General features: G+C 48.7%; 6 protein-coding genes across 6 annotated transcripts; 3 read left to right on the plus strand and 3 right to left on the minus strand.

Annotated features, from left to right (window-relative positions):
• Positions 1 to 2,308: 2,308 nt before the first annotated feature.
• LOC119148787 (histone H2A) lies at positions 2,309 to 2,801 on the plus strand. Its single transcript, XM_037389348.1, has one exon. It carries the CDS (start codon positions 2,348 to 2,350, stop codon positions 2,735 to 2,737), a length of 390 nt encoding a protein of 129 aa, XP_037245245.1. The 5' UTR covers positions 2,309 to 2,347; the 3' UTR covers positions 2,738 to 2,801.
• Positions 2,802 to 4,368: 1,567 nt separating this feature from the next.
• LOC119148771 (histone H1) lies at positions 4,369 to 5,458 on the plus strand. Its single transcript, XM_037389331.1, has one exon. The coding sequence runs from the start codon at positions 4,738 to 4,740 to the stop codon at positions 5,392 to 5,394; it is 657 nt and encodes a 218-aa protein (XP_037245228.1). The 5' UTR covers positions 4,369 to 4,737; the 3' UTR covers positions 5,395 to 5,458.
• Positions 5,459 to 6,415: 957 nt separating this feature from the next.
• LOC119148788 (histone H2B 1/2/3/4/6) lies at positions 6,416 to 11,851 on the minus strand. The gene is made up of 3 exons (XM_037389349.1): positions 11,730 to 11,851; positions 9,641 to 9,805; positions 6,416 to 7,608 (listed from the first exon to the last, which is right to left on the minus strand). The coding sequence occupies exon 3, from the start codon at positions 7,223 to 7,225 to the stop codon at positions 6,845 to 6,847; it is 381 nt and encodes a 126-aa protein (XP_037245246.1). The 5' UTR covers positions 7,226 to 7,608; positions 9,641 to 9,805; positions 11,730 to 11,851; the 3' UTR covers positions 6,416 to 6,844.
• A 703-nt stretch (positions 11,852 to 12,554) lies between these two features.
• On the plus strand, positions 12,555 to 13,037 carry LOC119148799 (histone H4). The gene has a single exon (XM_037389360.1). It carries the CDS (start codon positions 12,632 to 12,634, stop codon positions 12,941 to 12,943), a length of 312 nt encoding a protein of 103 aa, XP_037245257.1. The 5' UTR covers positions 12,555 to 12,631; the 3' UTR covers positions 12,944 to 13,037.
• An 870-nt stretch (positions 13,038 to 13,907) lies between these two features.
• Positions 13,908 to 14,405, minus strand: LOC119148779 (histone H3). Its single transcript, XM_037389339.1, has one exon. It carries the CDS (start codon positions 14,366 to 14,368, stop codon positions 13,958 to 13,960), a length of 411 nt encoding a protein of 136 aa, XP_037245236.1. The 5' UTR covers positions 14,369 to 14,405; the 3' UTR covers positions 13,908 to 13,957.
• A 2,152-nt stretch (positions 14,406 to 16,557) lies between these two features.
• Positions 16,558 to 17,039, minus strand: LOC119148796 (histone H4). Its single transcript, XM_037389357.1, has one exon. The coding sequence runs from the start codon at positions 16,961 to 16,963 to the stop codon at positions 16,652 to 16,654; it is 312 nt and encodes a 103-aa protein (XP_037245254.1). The 5' UTR covers positions 16,964 to 17,039; the 3' UTR covers positions 16,558 to 16,651.
• Between the last annotated feature and the right edge of the window lie 2,800 nt (positions 17,040 to 19,839).

The raw sequence follows: 19,839 nt of genomic DNA on the forward strand, positions 1-19,839 counted from the left end.
GCAATTTCATTACTAAATGACAATACTTTAATCAACTAGATATATTTTTCTCTTTATACAGGTGTATAATCTTTGACCTTTGATAATGACTCTGAGTGGAATCCTTAAAAAAGAACAGGTCAATGATATTTGCTTTGGCTGAACATCCATTTAATTATCAAAAGTTTTGTTCTTATACATACTTCTACCAAGAAAAAAATAGGACAATGCTCCCTAGTGTCTACCATGTCTCAGTACCCCAACACCCATAAAAAAGGGATTGAATAAGAAAGTGTGTGGAATAGATATACATGTGTATATAGATTTAACATACTGTTAATTTAATTGGAGGAGGGAGAGTTGAATCAATGTTTAGTATTTAAATAGAAATTATTTTCTTAGGGGGGAGAAAAGAACACAATAGAAAGCTCGTGGCATATTCAAGAATAGTCTGTGTTTCAATATAGCCTGTAGAAACAATTATGTATTTAGTTTATGATGGCACGGGTCATGGACACAATCCTGTAATGCTATCTTCTCTACAGCTCCAGAACAGACGCTTTCAGCTCTGGATAACTGGTAACATAATCCCAGGCCAATTTCTTCTTGGTTTTTGTGTTGTCATATAGAGCTTTGGGATTCTTTGTAATACCACCTTCATCTTGTGGTCACATTTTTCATGTGTGGTCCTGAGTAGTGTTCACAGAAGAAAAAATTATCATGGGGAGGAAAAGGACTGGGAGGGGATGGAGCTGCAGTGATGTGACTTGCCCAGCGCATCATTGAAAATTAGTGACTGCATAAAGATGGAAATAGAAGACTCTTGAGGTTAGTGAATTTTGCACAATCCATTGAATGATACCACTAAGGAAAGATGCTTTCTAAATGTTACTGAACCTTCAGAACGGGGAGCTGGTCTTAGTTACCCAGAAACTGCTATAAAGTTCTTTTTGTTTTGCCTTGTTTATAATTTTCCTGCTGCGACTGGCATACACTGAACAGTCTTGATCGGAATTCCTGTTATTGTACCCTTCTGGAAAGAAGGCTGTGGTTCTCTCTTGATCTCAGAGTTGCAATGTTTAGATGAATTACTGTCTTTTGGCGCAGTTTTTTTGTTTTGTTTTGGTTTTGTTTTGTTTTGTTGGGGTTTTTTTTTGGTAGGCTATCATGGATGGCCCGGTGGGAGTCATATCTTTGTCTTTCCCTGAACTATGACAATACTAGCATCATATCTGTATTATAGGGTCTGGGGTGCATTACAAAGAAGAACCCACATATTAGAGTGCAAAAACATTAAGGAACAAAAAATCACACAACTGGAATTTATGGAAATGAGCAGAATCCCATGCTGTGGGGAAAATGGAGGAAGAGCCTGCCATGCAACACTGAGGTAGCACAAGGATGTGGCTAAGTCCAGGGTGAACGTTCCTTCATGGCTGTAGACAAGGATAGGGTCTGTCCATACTCAAAATATATGGAAGAACGAGAAAAAGTTGCCAGGGAATAAAGAGAAACCGTGGGTAATTAGTGCAATGGAGGAAAAAGGACCAGGGATCTCATACAAACATTCTGAATCTTGAAGAAGTCGCTTCAGCTTATTGCTGCAGTGAGATATTCTCCAGTTTGAGTAAAAGTGTGACAGCCTGACTTCTAATGTTCTGCAGAAGAGCCTTGCAAGTAATACTGTATTAGTCTGATTACAGTAATATGAGTCATTTGTTTCCAGAATCAGAGAAAAATCCTGTTACATGTTCCTGCCTAGTTTCTAAACATTATCAGTAGTGCTGGGTTGCAAGTGGTCCTACCAAAAGGAATGTTTCTCTTTTGTAATGATAGTACTTTTTTACAAAGTAATCCTGTAGTAGCATTTCTGAGGTTCTAAATACAGAATTATTTCTAAAACAACAACGATGGCATCAGGAGAGGTTCCCCCCGTTCCTGGAAGGCCGCTGCAGGCGAGGACCCGTCTCCCTCTAAGATGGCCTTCTGGAGCGCGTCTTGGGGTCACGGCTGTCGGGCTGCGCAGCCGAACACAGCCAGGAGCAGAGCGGAGGCGGTGGGCGGTGGGGCTGGATCCCCGCCCAGGGGTGGGCGCTGGCCCCACTGCGCCGGGAGCGCCCAGCCCGTCCCCCTCCCCCTGCCGGCTGGCGGGCGGGGGCAGCTCGGCGGGGCGGGCCGGTCGCCCGCTCCCCCATTGGATGGATTTGGATCCGCAGCCCCATTGGTCGGAGCGGGAGAGAGCGTGCTACGACCAATCAGAAAGCAGGCCGGGGCGCGCGGGGACGCTATAAAAGGGGCCGGGCGCGGGGTTTAGTGACGCGTATTGCAACGTCGTTTGGGTGGTGGTTGAAGGAGATCGTCGAGAGCGATGTCCGGCCGCGGGAAGCAGGGCGGGAAGGCGCGGGCCAAGGCCAAGTCGCGCTCGTCGCGGGCCGGGCTGCAGTTCCCCGTGGGCCGCGTGCACCGGCTGCTGCGCAAGGGCAACTACGCGGAGCGGGTGGGCGCCGGCGCCCCGGTGTACCTGGCGGCCGTGCTGGAGTACCTGACGGCCGAGATCCTGGAGCTGGCGGGCAACGCGGCCCGCGACAACAAGAAGACGCGCATCATCCCCCGCCACCTGCAGCTCGCCATCCGCAACGACGAGGAGCTCAACAAGCTGCTGGGCAAGGTGACCATCGCGCAGGGCGGCGTGCTGCCCAACATCCAGGCCGTGCTGCTGCCCAAGAAGACCGACAGCCACAAGGCAAAGAGCAAATAAACTCCGAACTTGAGGAGCAGACCTACTTCAAAAGTAACCCAAAGGCTCTTTTTAGAGCCACCCACTTTGTCATAAAAGGAGCTGTAATTTTAGGAAAAAAGTCTTCAATCCTCATAACCAAAATCTCACAACAGGATGTGTCATATTTGCGTTCTAAAATGAGATTCAAGTTTAGAAACTCCAAAAGTTCTTGTTGCCAGATTTATGCCATGTGAAAGGAATTTGGTGTGGTAGGGTCCAGAGAGGCAGTTCAGTTCTATGGCAAGGAGCCCACAGGCCCAGCGGGCCTCTCCTTTTTCAGCTTAGCTCTATGTGAAGTTGGGGTAACTCACTGATGTGTCTTAAAACAGCCCTGCCCCCCTTCCCCCCCAATATTTTGACCTGGAGACTTGCTACAAAAGACAGACATTTGGAATTATTAATTTTCTATGGGGTTTTCTCATTGCTTTGTCTGAGCTGCCTTGCCCTTTTTCTGCCTGAAATCTGAATGGGTTGAAAATAATTAGTGAACGCTGGACAGGCAATTTAAGGGGAAAAATGACTTGCCATTTTACATTCTACCTTCAACATAGTGCTGAACATTACCATAAAGATTTTGAAATAGAAACGTAAAATCAGTGGTCATAGGTTAAGAAACATAATTTAATTATTATACATTTGAAAACATAATTTTACTCGCATCATAACTGAACAAAATGTTAGTACCGCTGACAGTTACAGTAGCAAGAGGTAGCAAGCATTTTGCAGGCCTTTGGTAAAAAAAGGCTTATAAGAAATAATAAAAATATCAGAGAATACTTGTTTTAATTCTCTGTTTCTGTAAAAAAGCAAGCATTTATTTCTTTAAGCATGGTCTTAGTAAAGTGCAGATGAGGACTTTCCCCTACTTGCCAGCAGCCAGTTGTTTTAGTATAGCAGATACATCAGTTGGATATACTATTTTTAGTATTACTTCCAGTGCCTAAATCCCGCCACTGGACATTAAAGAAACTGAATATTTCACAATCTGCTGTGAAAGGGGAGCCGTAACTGGTAACTTGAGCAAGTTTGATTGTGTAGAAGTATGGAAAAAGCAGCAGCAGCAGTGTCTCCTTAGATAATGATGACTCAGATTTTTACCAATCAGGCTGTATCAAAGTAAAAACACTGCTGAATTATGAAATGATGGGGCACTGATTATAATTCTTAACAAAACCTGGCCGTGTTCAGTTCTTACGTCTCCTAATTTATTAAGAAAATTAATATTTCTGCAGCAGAGCACTGGGGAACCATGTCTGCATTGTGCTCACTGAGCAACACAGTACAAGCTGCTATGCTGTAAAAAGTCATCTCCTTCTGGGACAAAAACAGCCCTTCATAAAACTTTAATCTGCTTCTTGCTTAGTTGCATAATGCACTAATTTAATTTATTTTAATTATTTTGAAAGGGGTAAAGGATTTTGGACAAAGAAGCTAATTTCTAATCCATATTCAGTGCTCAGGATGAGCCTGTGTTACTTCCTCCTCTTTGAAATCAATTTGCGATAAAAATATCGGTTCAAATTCCTGATTTTCAGTTCAGATTAAGAGAAGACCCTTTAAAGAATAATAATTAATTACTCTGGATATTTAGTTGCCCACATCGCGGATTTTATTTAGAAGGAAAAACAAAAGTTTCTGTCTCCGGAGGTCTGTCCAGGTCCAGGACTCGGGGTTTATCGCCTCTTTTTTAACTCACCCTTTGCCTCTTCGAGGGGAAACTTTGCAGAGGGGAACAACAGTCTTTCTTTTCCACGCCGCTGCGAACTGGGGGGGGGTTGGTGGCAGAAATTCTGATAAAAACAGGCTTTTTTGACTCCTAAGAAACACAAAATGAGCGGGGAGAAGGGACCTTTCTGCCGTGCAGCGGGGCGGGCTCTGCAACGCACCAATCACCGCGCGGCTCCTCTCTATAAATATGAGGCCGCTGACTTGCTCCAGGCCCAGTGGTTTCCCCTGATTCGTGGACGACAGCTGCCACTATGTCGGAGACCGCGCCTGTTGCCGCTCCCGCTGTCTCTGCTCCCGGGGCGAAAGCCGCCGCCAAGAAGCCGAAGAAGGCGGCGGGCGGCTCCAAGGCCCGCAAGCCCGCGGGCCCCAGCGTCACCGAGCTGATCACCAAGGCCGTGTCCGCCTCCAAGGAGCGCAAGGGGCTCTCCCTCGCCGCGCTCAAGAAGGCGCTGGCCGCCGGCGGCTACGATGTGGAGAAGAACAACAGCCGCATCAAGCTGGGGCTCAAGAGCCTCGTCAACAAGGGCACCCTGGTGCAGACCAAGGGCACCGGCGCCTCCGGGTCTTTTAAGCTGAATAAGAAACCGGGTGAGACAAAAGAAAAGGCAACCAAGAAAAAGCCGGCAGCTAAGCCCAAGAAGCCGGCTGCCAAGAAGCCCGCCAGCGCCGCTAAGAAGCCCAAGAAGGCGGCAGCAGTGAAGAAAAGCCCCAAGAAAGCCAAGAAGCCGGCGGCCACCGCGACCAAGAAAGCAGCCAAGAGCCCCAAGAAAGCGGCCAAGGCAGGCCGTCCCAAGAAAGCGGCGAAGAGCCCGGCCAAAGCGAAGGCGGTGAAGCCCAAAGCAGCCAAGCCTAAAGCAGCTAAGCCCAAAGCAGCCAAGGCGAAGAAGGTGGCGCCCAAGAAGAAGTAAGACGACTCAGAATAGAGAGTCTACTCATTTAAATAAACCCAAAGGCTCTTTTAAGAGCCACCCACTTATTCTTAAAAAGAGCTGGAACACTATGGTAATCCTAGCAGCTAAACCAAATCTTAGGAAGTTTTAGTAGTAATTGATGCCGTAGTAGGGTAGTTAAACCATCTTCGAAACGTGCGGTACAGCCTTCATGGGAGAGCCGGGCTTCCTTAAAGAGGAAGTGTCTTCTACGTGCAGTCCGGCAGCTCCGCGGCAGCGGCGGCACTTGCCCCGCCCCCTCTTAATTGACCGGCACAGCCGAGAGCAGCGACGGGCAGCCCCGCGCGCCAGCGAGCACCCCTTGGTTGCGGGGGCCGGGGGAGTTTAAAAGTCCCGCGCTGGGCCCGGATTGGCCCCTTCCACCCTCCAGCCCCGCCCTCCCCTCGCGGCACCGCCTCGTGGGGCGGTGACCGGTGACACCCCGCTCCCCCTCACACTGAGGCTGTTCCCGGGGCCGTCCCCCGCGCGGGTTACGTAGGGCGCCGCATCGGCTCTCCTTCCCCCCTCGGATGGGCTCCGGGGCCGGGCGCGGTGTGGGGCGGGGATGGGGACACGCGTGCGCCGTGCCCTGCTGCTGCCTTGGCCCCGCAGCGAAAGGCTGCCCTGTGCGGCAGCCTAGCCTCTGCGACGGAAATTGGCTTTCGCACGAACTTGCGGCCCCATGCCCCATACTCAGACCCTGGGTACCTTGCACATCACCAACCGCCCCCAGCTTCACTTCCATAACTTTAGTGTTGTTTTTTTTTTTTAAAGTACCAACTCCTGCGCAACTTCGGGAATTGGCGTTTTAAACCGCAAAATGTTCGCAAAGAAAAATCTTTGCCCGTTGCCTCGAGTACACACAACTACAGTGAAGAAAAAAAAAAATAGGGGCGGGTGCAGTGGAATGTTCAGAAAACAAAGAAACCGAACTGCAAACACCTGAAAAACTTGCTTCAGAAACTGCTTTCGAAATATTTAGTCACTGAGGAGGCCAAAATAAAAATTATTTTTTATTTAACAGGTACAGCACACAGAATTCTTAATAGCAGCTAGCATTTTGTACTGGACTTACCAAGAGGAATTAAACCCCTTAGAAAATGAAATGTTACCTACCTTCCCCCCAAGGACTCTGAACTCTTGAAAGCAGAATTAGCAAAACACTAGGACAGATTCAAGACCAGAAATCCTAAGCTTGAAACAAGTACAACTCTAAGGTGAGCACAAACTGTTAAATAAGAGCCCTCCACCCTTAAAATTAAGTAGTCGCGTTTCAGCCACTTGAAAGTACTTAATTTTCAAATTATGTGCAAACAGGCTGTTTACATACCTCCTACCTCCCAAGAAAAGTAGTATTCAGCCCTTCTATCTGAAAAAATTGGTGGCTCTTAAAAGAGCCTTTGGGTTTGAAGTGACGGTCCGAGACACTCTACTTGGAGCTGGTGTACTTGGTGACAGCCTTGGTGCCCTCGGAGACGGCGTGCTTGGCCAGCTCACCGGGCAGCAGCAGCCGCACGGCCGTCTGGATCTCCCGCGAGGTGATGGTGGAGCGCTTGTTGTAGTGCGCCAGGCGCGAGGCCTCGCCGGCGATGCGCTCGAAGATGTCGTTGACGAAGGAGTTCATGATGCCCATGGCCTTGGACGAGATGCCCGTGTCGGGGTGCACCTGCTTCAGCACCTTGTACACGTAGATCGAGTAGCTCTCCTTGCGGCTCTTCTTGCGCTTCTTGTCGCCCTTCTTCTGCGTCTTGGTCACCGCCTTCTTGGAGCCCTTCTTGGGCGCGGGGGCGGATTTAGCCGGCTCGGGCATAGCTGAAGCTGCGCGCTGGCTCTGTAGCACCGAAATGTCCGATAATGCGATTACTCCTATATTTATAGGAACCTTATGCAAATATCTAGCCTCAGCGATCAGCGCTTCTATTGGATAATGGACTCAGTGACGTCTACAATCGTACGAACAGCTTTGTAATTGGTCACTTTTACATCCCACGCTATTATTGGTTAATAATTCGAACGCTGTCAGCCAATCACATTGATCTCTTTCAATCCCTCAGTTCGGTGGCCAAGCTCGTTCTTGCTGTCGGGCCTCGCCCTGCCCCCGGGGTCACCTCGGAGCATCTGAGCTCCCGGGTCTCCTGAAGCTGCCTGCTCCGGTGGATTTTTACGTACAAAATGTAGTTATCAGCAATTACTCTAGAAAAGAAAAAACAAAACAAAACCCAAACCTAGAGAAAATTGTAAAGGGTTTTGCTACTCTTTTTTTCCTTCCAAGAAATATACCTGCATACCTTATGTAATAGCCTGCATTTGTAACAGCCACAAGTTAAATATAAAGGCGAAAAAATATAACCAGAATACATATAGAGGATCTGGAATACGAAGCATTATTAATATTGTTTGAATAATTTCTCTGTCCCACAGACCGTGGCTTGTTTTTCAGGACTTTAAATGAGATGGAAGTCCTGATTTAATTTGTATCTTCAAAGAACGTAGACTTCTTTTGAGATGAAATAAATGTTGGATGAATGTGTTTAAGGCAAACCCAAGATAATCCTAGTGGATTTTAAATTGCATTTTGAATTTATGATCAATCAGAAGTTGAAGCTATTTTCATATTAATTTGACTTGTGCAAGAAGAAAATACAATCTGTAATCAACTGAAACAATTTAACACCATTAAGAGTTCTGATGTACTGGCATTTTTTTTTTTTATTAAAATGCTGTATGGTGACATTAGAAGATACAATTATAGACTCATTCATCAACAAATTAGAGCACTAAAATACACTTTTAAAGGGTTCAACTTCATTTGTGGTTGAATGAAGCTAGGATTGGGTAAGTTGGTATCAAATACCCAGTGCTATAATGATGCTATTTCCTTTTGGAACGTGTTGTGGTTTAACTAGGTACCACACAGCTGCTTGCTCACTGCAGAAGGATAGGGAGAAGAATTGGGAAGGACTGTAAAACTCAAGCATTGCAATAAGAACAATTTAATAATTGAAATAAACCAAAACAAAACAGCATAATAATTAAAAAAATCTAATGAGAAGGAGGGAGAAGGGGAGAGGAACAAAATCCAAAAGTAAGGAAGAAAAAAAAAAGAAGTGATGTACAACACACTGCTGACCAATGTGCAGCCAGTAGCGATTCACCGACCCCGGCTTATATATTGAGCATGACATTCTATGGTATTGGACTAGCCCTTTGGCTAGTTTGAGTCAGCTGTCCTGGCTGTGTCCCCTCCCAATTTCTTGTGCCCTGTCCAACCTTCTTGGCAAGGCCTGAGAAACTACAAAGTCCTTAACTTAGTATAAACATTACCTAGCAACGTCTAAAACCATCTGTTACCCACATTGTTCTCACACCATATCCAAAACACAGCACTGCACCAGCTACTAAGAAGAAAATTAACTCTGTCCCAGCTGAAACCAGGAGAGAACCCTTAAGGGCCATTCAAAGTCTAAACTTTTTTGGTATCAGAGGAGACAGACAGTATGGGGCCTATACAAGAAACCTACCTGGCACAGGTAAATGTAGTTTAAGGTAGGTAACACTGCTAAAACCAAAACAAAACTAATTGTTAGAAAGAGATTCTGGATACCAGCACAAGCAATAAAAAGACCTATCACCTCACCAGGCTGATTATACTTCTGCTTTTTCTTTTTTTTCCCTTTTCTTGTCGTGTCACACACACACCCCACCCCCCTTTACCCTGCTGGGCAGAATTCTGGATTCACAAAGATTTCCAGCCTACATACAAAATAGTGCTGTCTCAACAAAGGGAACCAGGCAAGGAAAGGGTGGGACCTTTCTCTTTCCTAGCCAGTAAGGCTAGCTTGCAAATGCTTCTCTTGTGCTCAACAACTCTACTGGAGAGACAAAGGCAGCCACCTGTGCTGAGCAACTTCATCATGCTGCGGATCTCTGGTTTAATGTCTGTTGCCCCACCACCACCCTTGCTCCTCCTCATCAGGAACAGCAATGGGATAGATGCTCATCCATCTCCTATTTGCTCTGCTTCCCCCACAGCTGTCTTCAGCAGCTCAATCTAGCTTGGAGAAAATCTGGTAAGACAGAAGGGAGCTCTTTCTGCCTTTTCAAGAGAAGAAAAGTAGTTCTCTCTTTTTCAGTAAAGCGAGAAGAGAAGCCAATGTGGCCCATCTTTACACATTTAACTCTTTACACTGTGAACCTGATTACCTTTTTTTGTCATAAACATTACCTGGAAAAGCAGTTCACTGAGAACACCTCTGCCTGGTAACAGGACTTCTGATGAACACCTGTGAAAGTCCATGATTTGACATGCCCCTTGGGGACAGTGTGGTGTAGGATCACCAGTTTTCTCTCCACAATAGCAGACAAAGGCTGTTGCTCTTGTTACACTGCTCTGAAAGACAAAATTTAGAATAACAAAGGGCAATATCAGCAATGTAAAGTACATAGGTCCAGAAAGCAGAGGCATTAAAAATGCAGCACCTCTCCTCCCAAAAAAACCAAAACCACTTGTGCAAACACCCTCCTCCCCATGTTAATCCTTTTAAATCTGTTGATCATTTCCAACAAAAATGGCAGTTGATCCAAGTCTCACAGATTCTCAGTTCCAGTAAGTTTTCTAAAGATCAGCTACAGAGTAGAAAGAAATCCAGGTTAGAACTCCCAGTGAGGAAAAGTAGTTACTTGTGAACTGGACAACTACTGCTTTGTTTTAGCCTTCCAGCTAAAAAAATCTGTTAAACCAAAATATCTCAGTAATAACTAAATGCCAGTCATTCCCGGTATAGTGTGGTGGTGTGTGCTGCCTTCACAAAGAGATACAGCTGGACAGTACTGAAGGCAAAATAACTGGGGATGGGAGTAGGAAGAAGGTTAGAAGATATTTATAAAGGGAACTAGAGTTCTTGGAAAGGAATGATTGTGGAAACCTTATCAGCGATGGCAGAAGAGCTGAGTTTAGTGCACTGTTTAGACAGGATATATGTAAAAGAAATGTAGACATACATATTTCTCTCAGAAGTCTAAAAAAACATGTTCACTAAAGGAAACGGATGGGAACTTGTTAACATCCAGTCACCCATCATCCATTCCACTTCAGTAACACTGGACTTTCTAGTGACTGACCAAAGGTTGGGAGCATCCATAAGAAATAATCCTTCAGAGTGAGGAAACCTAAGTCTGATAGGAGGGAACAAAAAAGGCTTCAAGAACAGCCCTAGAACAGTTCAAGGATGTCAGTGTGGGAAGGAGTCACCAGCATACTGCATATTACCAAACAGTATGAACAAACAGGAGTAACTGCTCCAGCTTGAAATTTTTAGGAGGCAATGAGAACACATAAAGGCAAAGCTGCTGTCAGTGTTTTGCTACTACATCTCCTGGGTGAGCTCTGCACAGATTTTTCTGGAAAATGCTCCTTCTTATTCTGAAATCTTGAGTCAGAAAGACAATTCTTTTACATCTGTACTTGTTGCCTAAATGGGCTTCAAGAATAAAAATGGATTTTTTGAGTAGTATCTTAACTTTAATTATCCCACGTTCTGAAGCCTCTTCAGCCAGAAACGCTAGAGAACCAGTTGTCTGAAGAAGTCAGAAACCTGTGTATTATCTTGGGCTTACAGAGTACACCATGCCAATGCCAAAAGCTTAGAAAAAAACCAACAAAAAAACATTTAACAAAGCAAACAAGCAGAGACAAAGAAGTAGATTTTAAGCATAGTAGGATAACTGCTGGAGATTCAGATTGGTGTCTGAACGCTACTTTGTTTTAGTCTGATGTGTTCCACACAGAGGAATACAGAGAAAAGAACCAAGGAGAAGTCCAAGAAAAAGTTATAGAACAACTAGAGCATCAACAGAAGACACTGTGTACATAGCCTTAGGAATTATTACAAATATATTGATGATGAGGCAGAACTGTCTAGTCGTTGTGGTTATTCTGGAAAATTTCTAAAGCACATGATGTGCCTTAGAATCACATTTGAGAAGTCAAGTTTTATGGTTATGGGTAGTTACTGTAGACCTTTTAGTTGCTGAGGTTGCAATATTAAACATAATTATGTTATATGCTGCATATCTTGCTGTCTATACCTGCAAGTTTTCTAGGTTGTTAATCGTTGAATGGTGCTATAATCAGAAGGCCTTATTATTACTTAGAGTAACAGTCAATATGTGGGTCACATTTCTACAGGATAAAATAACTACTGGAAAAGCCACAAGGTAAAAGGAAAGGATAAAGGAGAGACAGGAAGTTGCCATGCATTTCCCAAAACATTTGGACACTTGAGATGACTAAAAATGATTAAAATGATACCTACCATTTGTTAAAATTATGTGCCCCTGCTTATGAATGCAGCTGTAGAACTACAGTTAAAAATATCATATGTTCAAAAAGTAAAACTACATGAAGAAAAACAGCAAAAGGAATACTTTGAGATATTACGTATCAATGAAGATTAAGTCAAAGAAAATTAACAAACACATGACATATCTTTGAAGGCAGAAGAAACAATCTACTTTTTGTCACGGGCACATTAAAGACACGAAAATCAGTTCCTGTCTCGGCACCTCAGTCCCATAAACACAAAAAAGTCATGTGATCGTTGTTTTAGACATGAGAAACAAAGCCAGAGTATGTCGTACCCACAAAAGAAAAAAAAAAAGCTGATTAATTAATTAATTAATTTGGCTGTCGGTATAAAAGGGTGGATTTACGCAAACACCGCGACAACCACAACGGCCGGGTCCCCACCTACCCGGCCGGGCCCTTTGTTGGAGCGCAGCGAAATGGCGGCGGCTCCGCGCGGGCGGGAAGCGGCGCTCCCGGCCCCGCCGCCCCCATTGGCTGGATTTTGCTGCAGACCCGCGGCCGGCGGGGCCCGGCTCCCCCGCCGACACCGAGCGCCGCAGCAACGGGACCGGGCAGCCGAGCGCAGGAGAGCGTTCCCCCGCCCGAAGATTCGCTCCCGCAGCGCCCAGGCCGAGCCGGCGGCGGGGTCGGCTGTTTCCCGGGGCCGGGGCCGGCACCTTGCCGCCCGCCCCGCCCCCTGCCGGGGGCGATGGCGCGAACGTCCCCGCCCGCAGGGGGAAGAACGCGGAGGAGAGCCCGCCCTTGCCCTGCCTCGTCGCAGTTCTCAACCAGGTCGGACTACGGGCTATATAAGAGCGGCGCTGGCGGGTGTTGCCACCGCGCGTTGTTCACGTCGGGTAGACGCTGATCATGTCTGGCAGAGGCAAGGGCGGGAAGGGGCTCGGCAAAGGGGGCGCCAAGCGCCACCGCAAGGTGCTGCGCGACAACATCCAGGGCATCACCAAGCCGGCCATCCGGCGCCTGGCGCGGCGCGGCGGCGTGAAGCGCATCTCGGGGCTCATCTACGAGGAGACGCGCGGCGTGCTGAAGGTCTTCCTGGAGAACGTGATCCGCGACGCCGTCACCTACACCGAGCACGCCAAGCGCAAGACGGTCACGGCCATGGACGTGGTGTACGCTCTCAAGCGCCAGGGGCGCACCCTCTACGGCTTCGGCGGATAAACCTGGGGCTTGGCATAGGTTACGCTTTTAGAACACAAAGGCTCTTTTCAGAGCCACCCATGTCATCAGGAGAAGAGCCTTAATCGCTGTTGAAGATCTGTCGTGGTTTTACGGTCACGATAAAGTTGGGGGGGGGGGGGTGGGAGGGTTGTCGGGTGTATGCCGAGCTTCTGCTGTTGCTGCCCGTACCGGGCCGTACGGCCCGATGTCTAGGGGTCCGGCTTACAGCCCCGAATGCTTAACGGGCAAATTTGCAATCGGTGACTGGCTATATCCCCATTGCCCTGTCCGATAACAATAGGGGGGAGCAGGCGGAGCTAGTGCGTGACTTGAGGCTCTCTGGGCTCCACAGAAAAGCACGTTCGGCTCGTAAAGATGACTGCGTCCTCGGCGCTCCGCTCGCGCTCCTTCGGACAGGGTACATAGAAGGGACAGGCAGGCAGGAAAAATCGGACGCCGGCGGCAAGCGCCACTGCGGCAGCCGCTCCCCGCTACCAGCTTCACCGCGACAGCCTGAAACGGGAAGCTCGTGAAATGGCGGCGGCGCGCGCTCTGCCATTCGGGGGCGGGACAGAGCGGGAAGGCGGGGGGGGAGGGGAAGAGACCGTTAAGAGCGGCCGTAGCGCCCCGGGGGCTGCAGGGGAAAGAAGCCGCGAGCCCTGTGCGGAAACGCCTTCCCTTAGTGCTCTCCTATTGCGGAAAGGCTGTTGGTCCCCTGGATACCAGTACCGACACGCACCCCCCCACGACCCTCCTTCCCCCAGCTTTAAACGGGGCACCTCAGAACTGCCAAATCACTGGTCTGGGCGGGGGGGGGGGGGGAAGGGTCCCACGCTACCGGCAGTCCGAACCTTCCCATCATCCCAGAAGCAGCGCTGCCTCAAGCACGGGAAAGCGCACTCGGCAGCGGCTGCATATGCCTGCTCCCACAACCCCAGAGATACAGCTCTCTCCAGTGGCCGTGTGGCGGCTCTTAAAAGAGCCTTTCGGTTTGGTGATAGCAAGGCAGGAGCCTCAGGCCCGCTCGCCGCGGATGCGGCGTGCCAGCTGGATGTCCTTGGGCATGATGGTGACGCGCTTGGCGTGGATGGCGCACAGGTTGGTGTCCTCGAAGAGCCCCACCAGGTAGGCCTCGCTCGCCTCCTGCAGCGCCATCACGGCCGAGCTCTGGAAGCGCAGGTCGGTCTTGAAGTCCTGCGCGATCTCGCGCACCAGCCGCTGGAAGGGCAGCTTGCGGATCAGCAGCTCCGTCGACTTCTGGTAGCGCCGGATCTCGCGCAGCGCCACCGTGCCGGGCCGGTAGCGGTGCGGCTTCTTCACGCCGCCCGTGGCCGGCGCGCTCTTGCGGGCCGCCTTGGTGGCCAGCTGCTTGCGGGGCGCCTTCCCGCCCGTCGACTTACGCGCCGTCTGCTTCGTGCGCGCCATTGCAGATCATAAACCCACTGTCTCGCGGTGAACCCCGATCGCATTTCAGACTCCTATTTATAGCGGTCGGGCCCCGCCTTCCCAGTTGTGATTGGTCAAAACCGGGAAGAATTTAATTGCGTCACCTCGGAGGCAGCTGAAGGCGCCCAAAGTCCGAGCCCTCACCTAAGGGGTGCAGTCGCTCTTTTATTTTTTTTCATATAAAATTTGAAGTTTTATCTATTATTTACTAACCCTGTTTTTTTCTCTCAATTGTTTAAAACTCTCAATCGTGCTTGTAAACTCTATGATACAAGTATACGATGTAATACTGTACACTATTTTAGCTGCTAAAAACCCACACTAATATGGGAGTTCTACTTTTGGATTGCAATTAAAGCTCTCCATTACTCCTGAAATACCTCCCTAAATGATTTAGTACGGCAAAATAAAAGCGAGCGGCTTTTTGCATAATTAGGTTTTATATAAGGAAACCTGTAAGAAAAAGATGAACTTTCAGATAAACCTAGAAAATGTGTTTAGGTTTCATATTTAACCATTTTCAGTAGTAGGCTACTTTTACGATTACATTAGTATAATTGATTTGATGAAGGGAGCAATACATTAAGGGTAATCGTTAAAAAGGGGGAAAGTAGTTTCCGAAGAAAAGGAACATGAAAAGATTATGCCTGTGATTGAAACAGCAGGGTTTAGCATACAAAGGGTTAACGCGGGATTTTCAAATTAGCCCAATGAAATGGCGCTTCCTCTCAGCCAATGAACCAGCAGAGATCGCGTATATAAACGAGTCAGCGCAGAGCGCCCGGAAGAGTTTTACATTGCTACTTCTAGTAGTACTGTAAGGAAGAAGACTTTAGAGATGGCGCGCACGAAGCAGACGGCGCGTAAGTCGACGGGCGGGAAGGCGCCCCGCAAGCAGCTGGCCACCAAGGCGGCCCGCAAGAGCGCGCCGGCCACGGGCGGCGTGAAGAAGCCGCACCGCTACCGGCCCGGCACGGTGGCGCTGCGCGAGATCCGGCGCTACCAGAAGTCGACGGAGCTGCTGATCCGCAAGCTGCCCTTCCAGCGGCTGGTGCGCGAGATCGCGCAGGACTTCAAGACCGACCTGCGCTTCCAGAGCTCGGCCGTGATGGCGCTGCAGGAGGCGAGCGAGGCCTACCTGGTGGGGCTCTTCGAGGACACCAACCTGTGCGCCATCCACGCCAAGCGCGTCACCATCATGCCCAAGGACATCCAGCTGGCACGCCGCATCCGCGGCGAGCGGGCCTGAGGCTCCTGCCTTGCTATCACCAAACCGAAAGGCTCTTTTAAGAGCCGCCACACGGCCACTGGAGAGAGCTGTATCTCTGGGGTTGTGGGAGCAGGCATATGCAGCCGCTGCCGAGTGCGCTTTCCCGTGCTTGAGGCAGCGCTGCTTCTGGGATGATGGGAAGGTTCGGACTGCCGGTAGCGTGGGACCCTTCCCCCCCCCCCCCCGCCCAGACCAGTGATTTGGCAGTTCTGAGGTGCCCCGTTTAAAGCTGGGGGAAGGAGGGTCGTGGGGGGGTGCGTGTCGGTACTGGTATCCAGGGGACCAACAGCCTTTCCGCAATAGGAGAGCACTAAGGGAAGGCGTTTCCGCACAGGGCTCGCGGCTTCTTTCCCCTGCAGCCCCCGGGGCGCTACGGCCGCTCTTAACGGTCTCTTCCCCTCCCCCCCCGCCTTCCCGCTCTGTCCCGCCCCCGAATGGCAGAGCGCGCGCCGCCGCCATTTCACGAGCTTCCCGTTTCAGGCTGTCGCGGTGAAGCTGGTAGCGGGGAGCGGCTGCCGCAGTGGCGCTTGCCGCCGGCGTCCGATTTTTCCTGCCTGCCTGTCCCTTCTATGTACCCTGTCCGAAGGAGCGCGAGCGGAGCGCCGAGGACGCAGTCATCTTTACGAGCCGAACGTGCTTTTCTGTGGAGCCCAGAGAGCCTCAAGTCACGCACTAGCTCCGCCTGCTCCCCCCTATTGTTATCGGACAGGGCAATGGGGATATAGCCAGTCACCGATTGCAAATTTGCCCGTTAAGCATTCGGGGCTGTAAGCCGGACCCCTAGACATCGGGCCGTACGGCCCGGTACGGGCAGCAACAGCAGAAGCTCGGCATACACCCGACAACCCTCCCACCCCCCCCCCCCAACTTTATCGTGACCGTAAAACCACGACAGATCTTCAACAGCGATTAAGGCTCTTCTCCTGATGACATGGGTGGCTCTGAAAAGAGCCTTTGTGTTCTAAAAGCGTAACCTATGCCAAGCCCCAGGTTTATCCGCCGAAGCCGTAGAGGGTGCGCCCCTGGCGCTTGAGAGCGTACACCACGTCCATGGCCGTGACCGTCTTGCGCTTGGCGTGCTCGGTGTAGGTGACGGCGTCGCGGATCACGTTCTCCAGGAAGACCTTCAGCACGCCGCGCGTCTCCTCGTAGATGAGCCCCGAGATGCGCTTCACGCCGCCGCGCCGCGCCAGGCGCCGGATGGCCGGCTTGGTGATGCCCTGGATGTTGTCGCGCAGCACCTTGCGGTGGCGCTTGGCGCCCCCTTTGCCGAGCCCCTTCCCGCCCTTGCCTCTGCCAGACATGATCAGCGTCTACCCGACGTGAACAACGCGCGGTGGCAACACCCGCCAGCGCCGCTCTTATATAGCCCGTAGTCCGACCTGGTTGAGAACTGCGACGAGGCAGGGCAAGGGCGGGCTCTCCTCCGCGTTCTTCCCCCTGCGGGCGGGGACGTTCGCGCCATCGCCCCCGGCAGGGGGCGGGGCGGGCGGCAAGGTGCCGGCCCCGGCCCCGGGAAACAGCCGACCCCGCCGCCGGCTCGGCCTGGGCGCTGCGGGAGCGAATCTTCGGGCGGGGGAACGCTCTCCTGCGCTCGGCTGCCCGGTCCCGTTGCTGCGGCGCTCGGTGTCGGCGGGGGAGCCGGGCCCCGCCGGCCGCGGGTCTGCAGCAAAATCCAGCCAATGGGGGCGGCGGGGCCGGGAGCGCCGCTTCCCGCCCGCGCGGAGCCGCCGCCATTTCGCTGCGCTCCAACAAAGGGCCCGGCCGGGTAGGTGGGGGACCTGGACGTCGCGGTTGTAGCGGTGTGGTGAATCGATGTTGTCGATTTGGGGATGATCACTGTGCGCAACGTTGCCCGCGGAATACTTTTGGAAATACCTTTGGGGTCTGTAACGGTTCCGGTGTTCCGGGATAGCAGCATTTTTTCAGGAGAAGATATAGGGGCGCCGTTCGCGCCACGAGTGCACTGCGCGGGAGCTGCTGCAGTGACTCCTGGAGGCACGACCGGTATAGAAAGCCCTTAAACTTTGGGTGCCCGTACACGCAGTTTTACTTTTCCTGACTTTGTATTTAATTTTTTCCCCGAATATGTATTTAACGTATTTTTATTTTGCTTTTGAAGCATCATCTTATAAATGCTTTCCCAGATATTTATTATTTACCATCTTTTTGTTTTTTTGTTGTCGTTTTGTCCCTGGGTAACTTTCATGTAATACACAGGTTTTAGAATTTGTTTGATTGCAAAGGTATTTGTCTTTTTGTTTGATCCTCCCCATCTTTTCCTTGTTTCCTGATAGGTCCCCATTACTAGATGCTTCCTGATCATAAAATTTTTTTGCTTGGTTATTTCACAGCCCTCTCCATTTGAGCTGTAACTTTGCTGCCCCCCCCCCCCCCTTTGTTCTTTTATTCCAAGAAAAAGGGATGAATTTTTCTCCGTGTTTGGGGCTTCTAGGGTTTGGGTTTTTTGATATTTTTTTTTTCTATCTCTCTGTAGCCTTCTAGTATGTATGTTGTTAAATTCAGGTTTTTTGGCCACCATTTTAATAAGCCTGTTTCCATGTGTAGATAGCCAGCTTTGTTGTGTTTATCAGCCTTTATGAATATGACCCAGCAGTTCAACAGAAATAGCAAAGATGTATTTATCTTTGCAAATCAACCCTAACAGCGGTCTTGGCAGAGATGAACCTCCTCAGTTTATATTAGAATCATTAGTGTGCAAAGACACAGTTATGAGTTCACAGACTGACTGAGAAAAAAAGAATTGATATGCAGCCTTTTTTTCTCCCCCATTTATTGGTTACAGCATAAATAGAATACAAGAGAGCTCAGTAACGCTTCTGCATAACTATAAAGTACATTCTTCCCTCCTTGTTACTTCTCTCAGTACTTAATATAAAACACCTTTTCCCTGAGAGGTAATAGTGTGTTTTCCCCTCTATTTGTCTAGATTCAAAGAACCTCTATTGTTCTCTTTGGGACTGCTGAAATAATTATTTTTTCTTTCTCATCTGGCATATTTATTTTTAATCATGCATTATTTGCACTTTTTTATAGCCTTGCCTTCAATTCACTTAATGACTTCAAATGCGTAACTGTTAATGTTCTTCTAGATTATCCACTTAATTCTCTTTTTGTGGTTTAGTGGGAACAGGTATTCTTGCCTTGCAAGTTCCCCTATTCACCTCCTGTGCCTAGTGTTGATTGGCACTTTGTCAAAAAGTTTCAGTCTCCTTTAGCATCCATTTCTTGCTTCTTTTTAGTTCACTGGATCTCTGTTTGTGGCATTTATTTTGCACTTAAAATTTTGGCACAAAATTTAACTTTTGCTTATTTTTCATCATACTTCCTTGATTCTCTCTTTATTAGACTTACTTAAATAAACAACTTTTCATCCTTATCCAGGGTCCGTTACTCCTGAAGAGTGACAACCCAGCTGCAGAACTGAAGCAGCTGCCAATGTAGCTTGTTCCTGAGATAAGCAATAACTTAGCTTCAAAAGGCATAAACCCCACAGATTTTCTAACGCATGATTATGACCAATTTCACACCAAATTTCTGTAGATACCATAGCAATGTACAAACATATGTTGCTGCATTACAGTGTGCTTGAGTTATTTGAGGAAATATTATTCTATATATCACAACTGTGAAATATAGGTTATGTTTACCCAGTTTTATCTTTTCCACACCAAACAACAGACAGTTTAATTTTAGCATAATATATGTGTGGTGTCTTTCTAAACTTTTCACTGGCAGCTGTAGGTATAAAGTAACAGTGTGTATATTCTTGAAATGTTGGGGTGCTCCTGAAAATAGACAAAACTAAACCAAAAGGAGGGGCATACATCCTGTTTACAGGGCTCAAACCTTTCAACGTTCTGGAAAAGAAGGAAGGAGCTCTGTGCAATCTGCATTGACTAAATCTTGGAGTAACACTTCCATTTCCTAATACGACATTTTGGTCTCATTTTATGGCTAGTGTTCATTCATCACTCCTGGTGGTTCATTTACATGAATTCTTGACCGAGAACCAGCCAAGTGAGTATATGAATTACCCATTAATTTTATTGATTTTTATTTTTATTTTTTTTACAGTTCAGCTTTTCTCATTAATTAAGACAGAATGGGGAGGGGGAAAGTTCTGTTTCCCTCTTTCTGATAAGGCATTAGTTGAAAG

This window comes from Falco rusticolus, chromosome 5 (assembly GCF_015220075.1).
Source record: "Falco rusticolus isolate bFalRus1 chromosome 5, bFalRus1.pri, whole genome shotgun sequence".
In the NCBI taxonomy this organism is placed as follows: domain Eukaryota; kingdom Metazoa; phylum Chordata; class Aves; order Falconiformes; family Falconidae; genus Falco; species Falco rusticolus.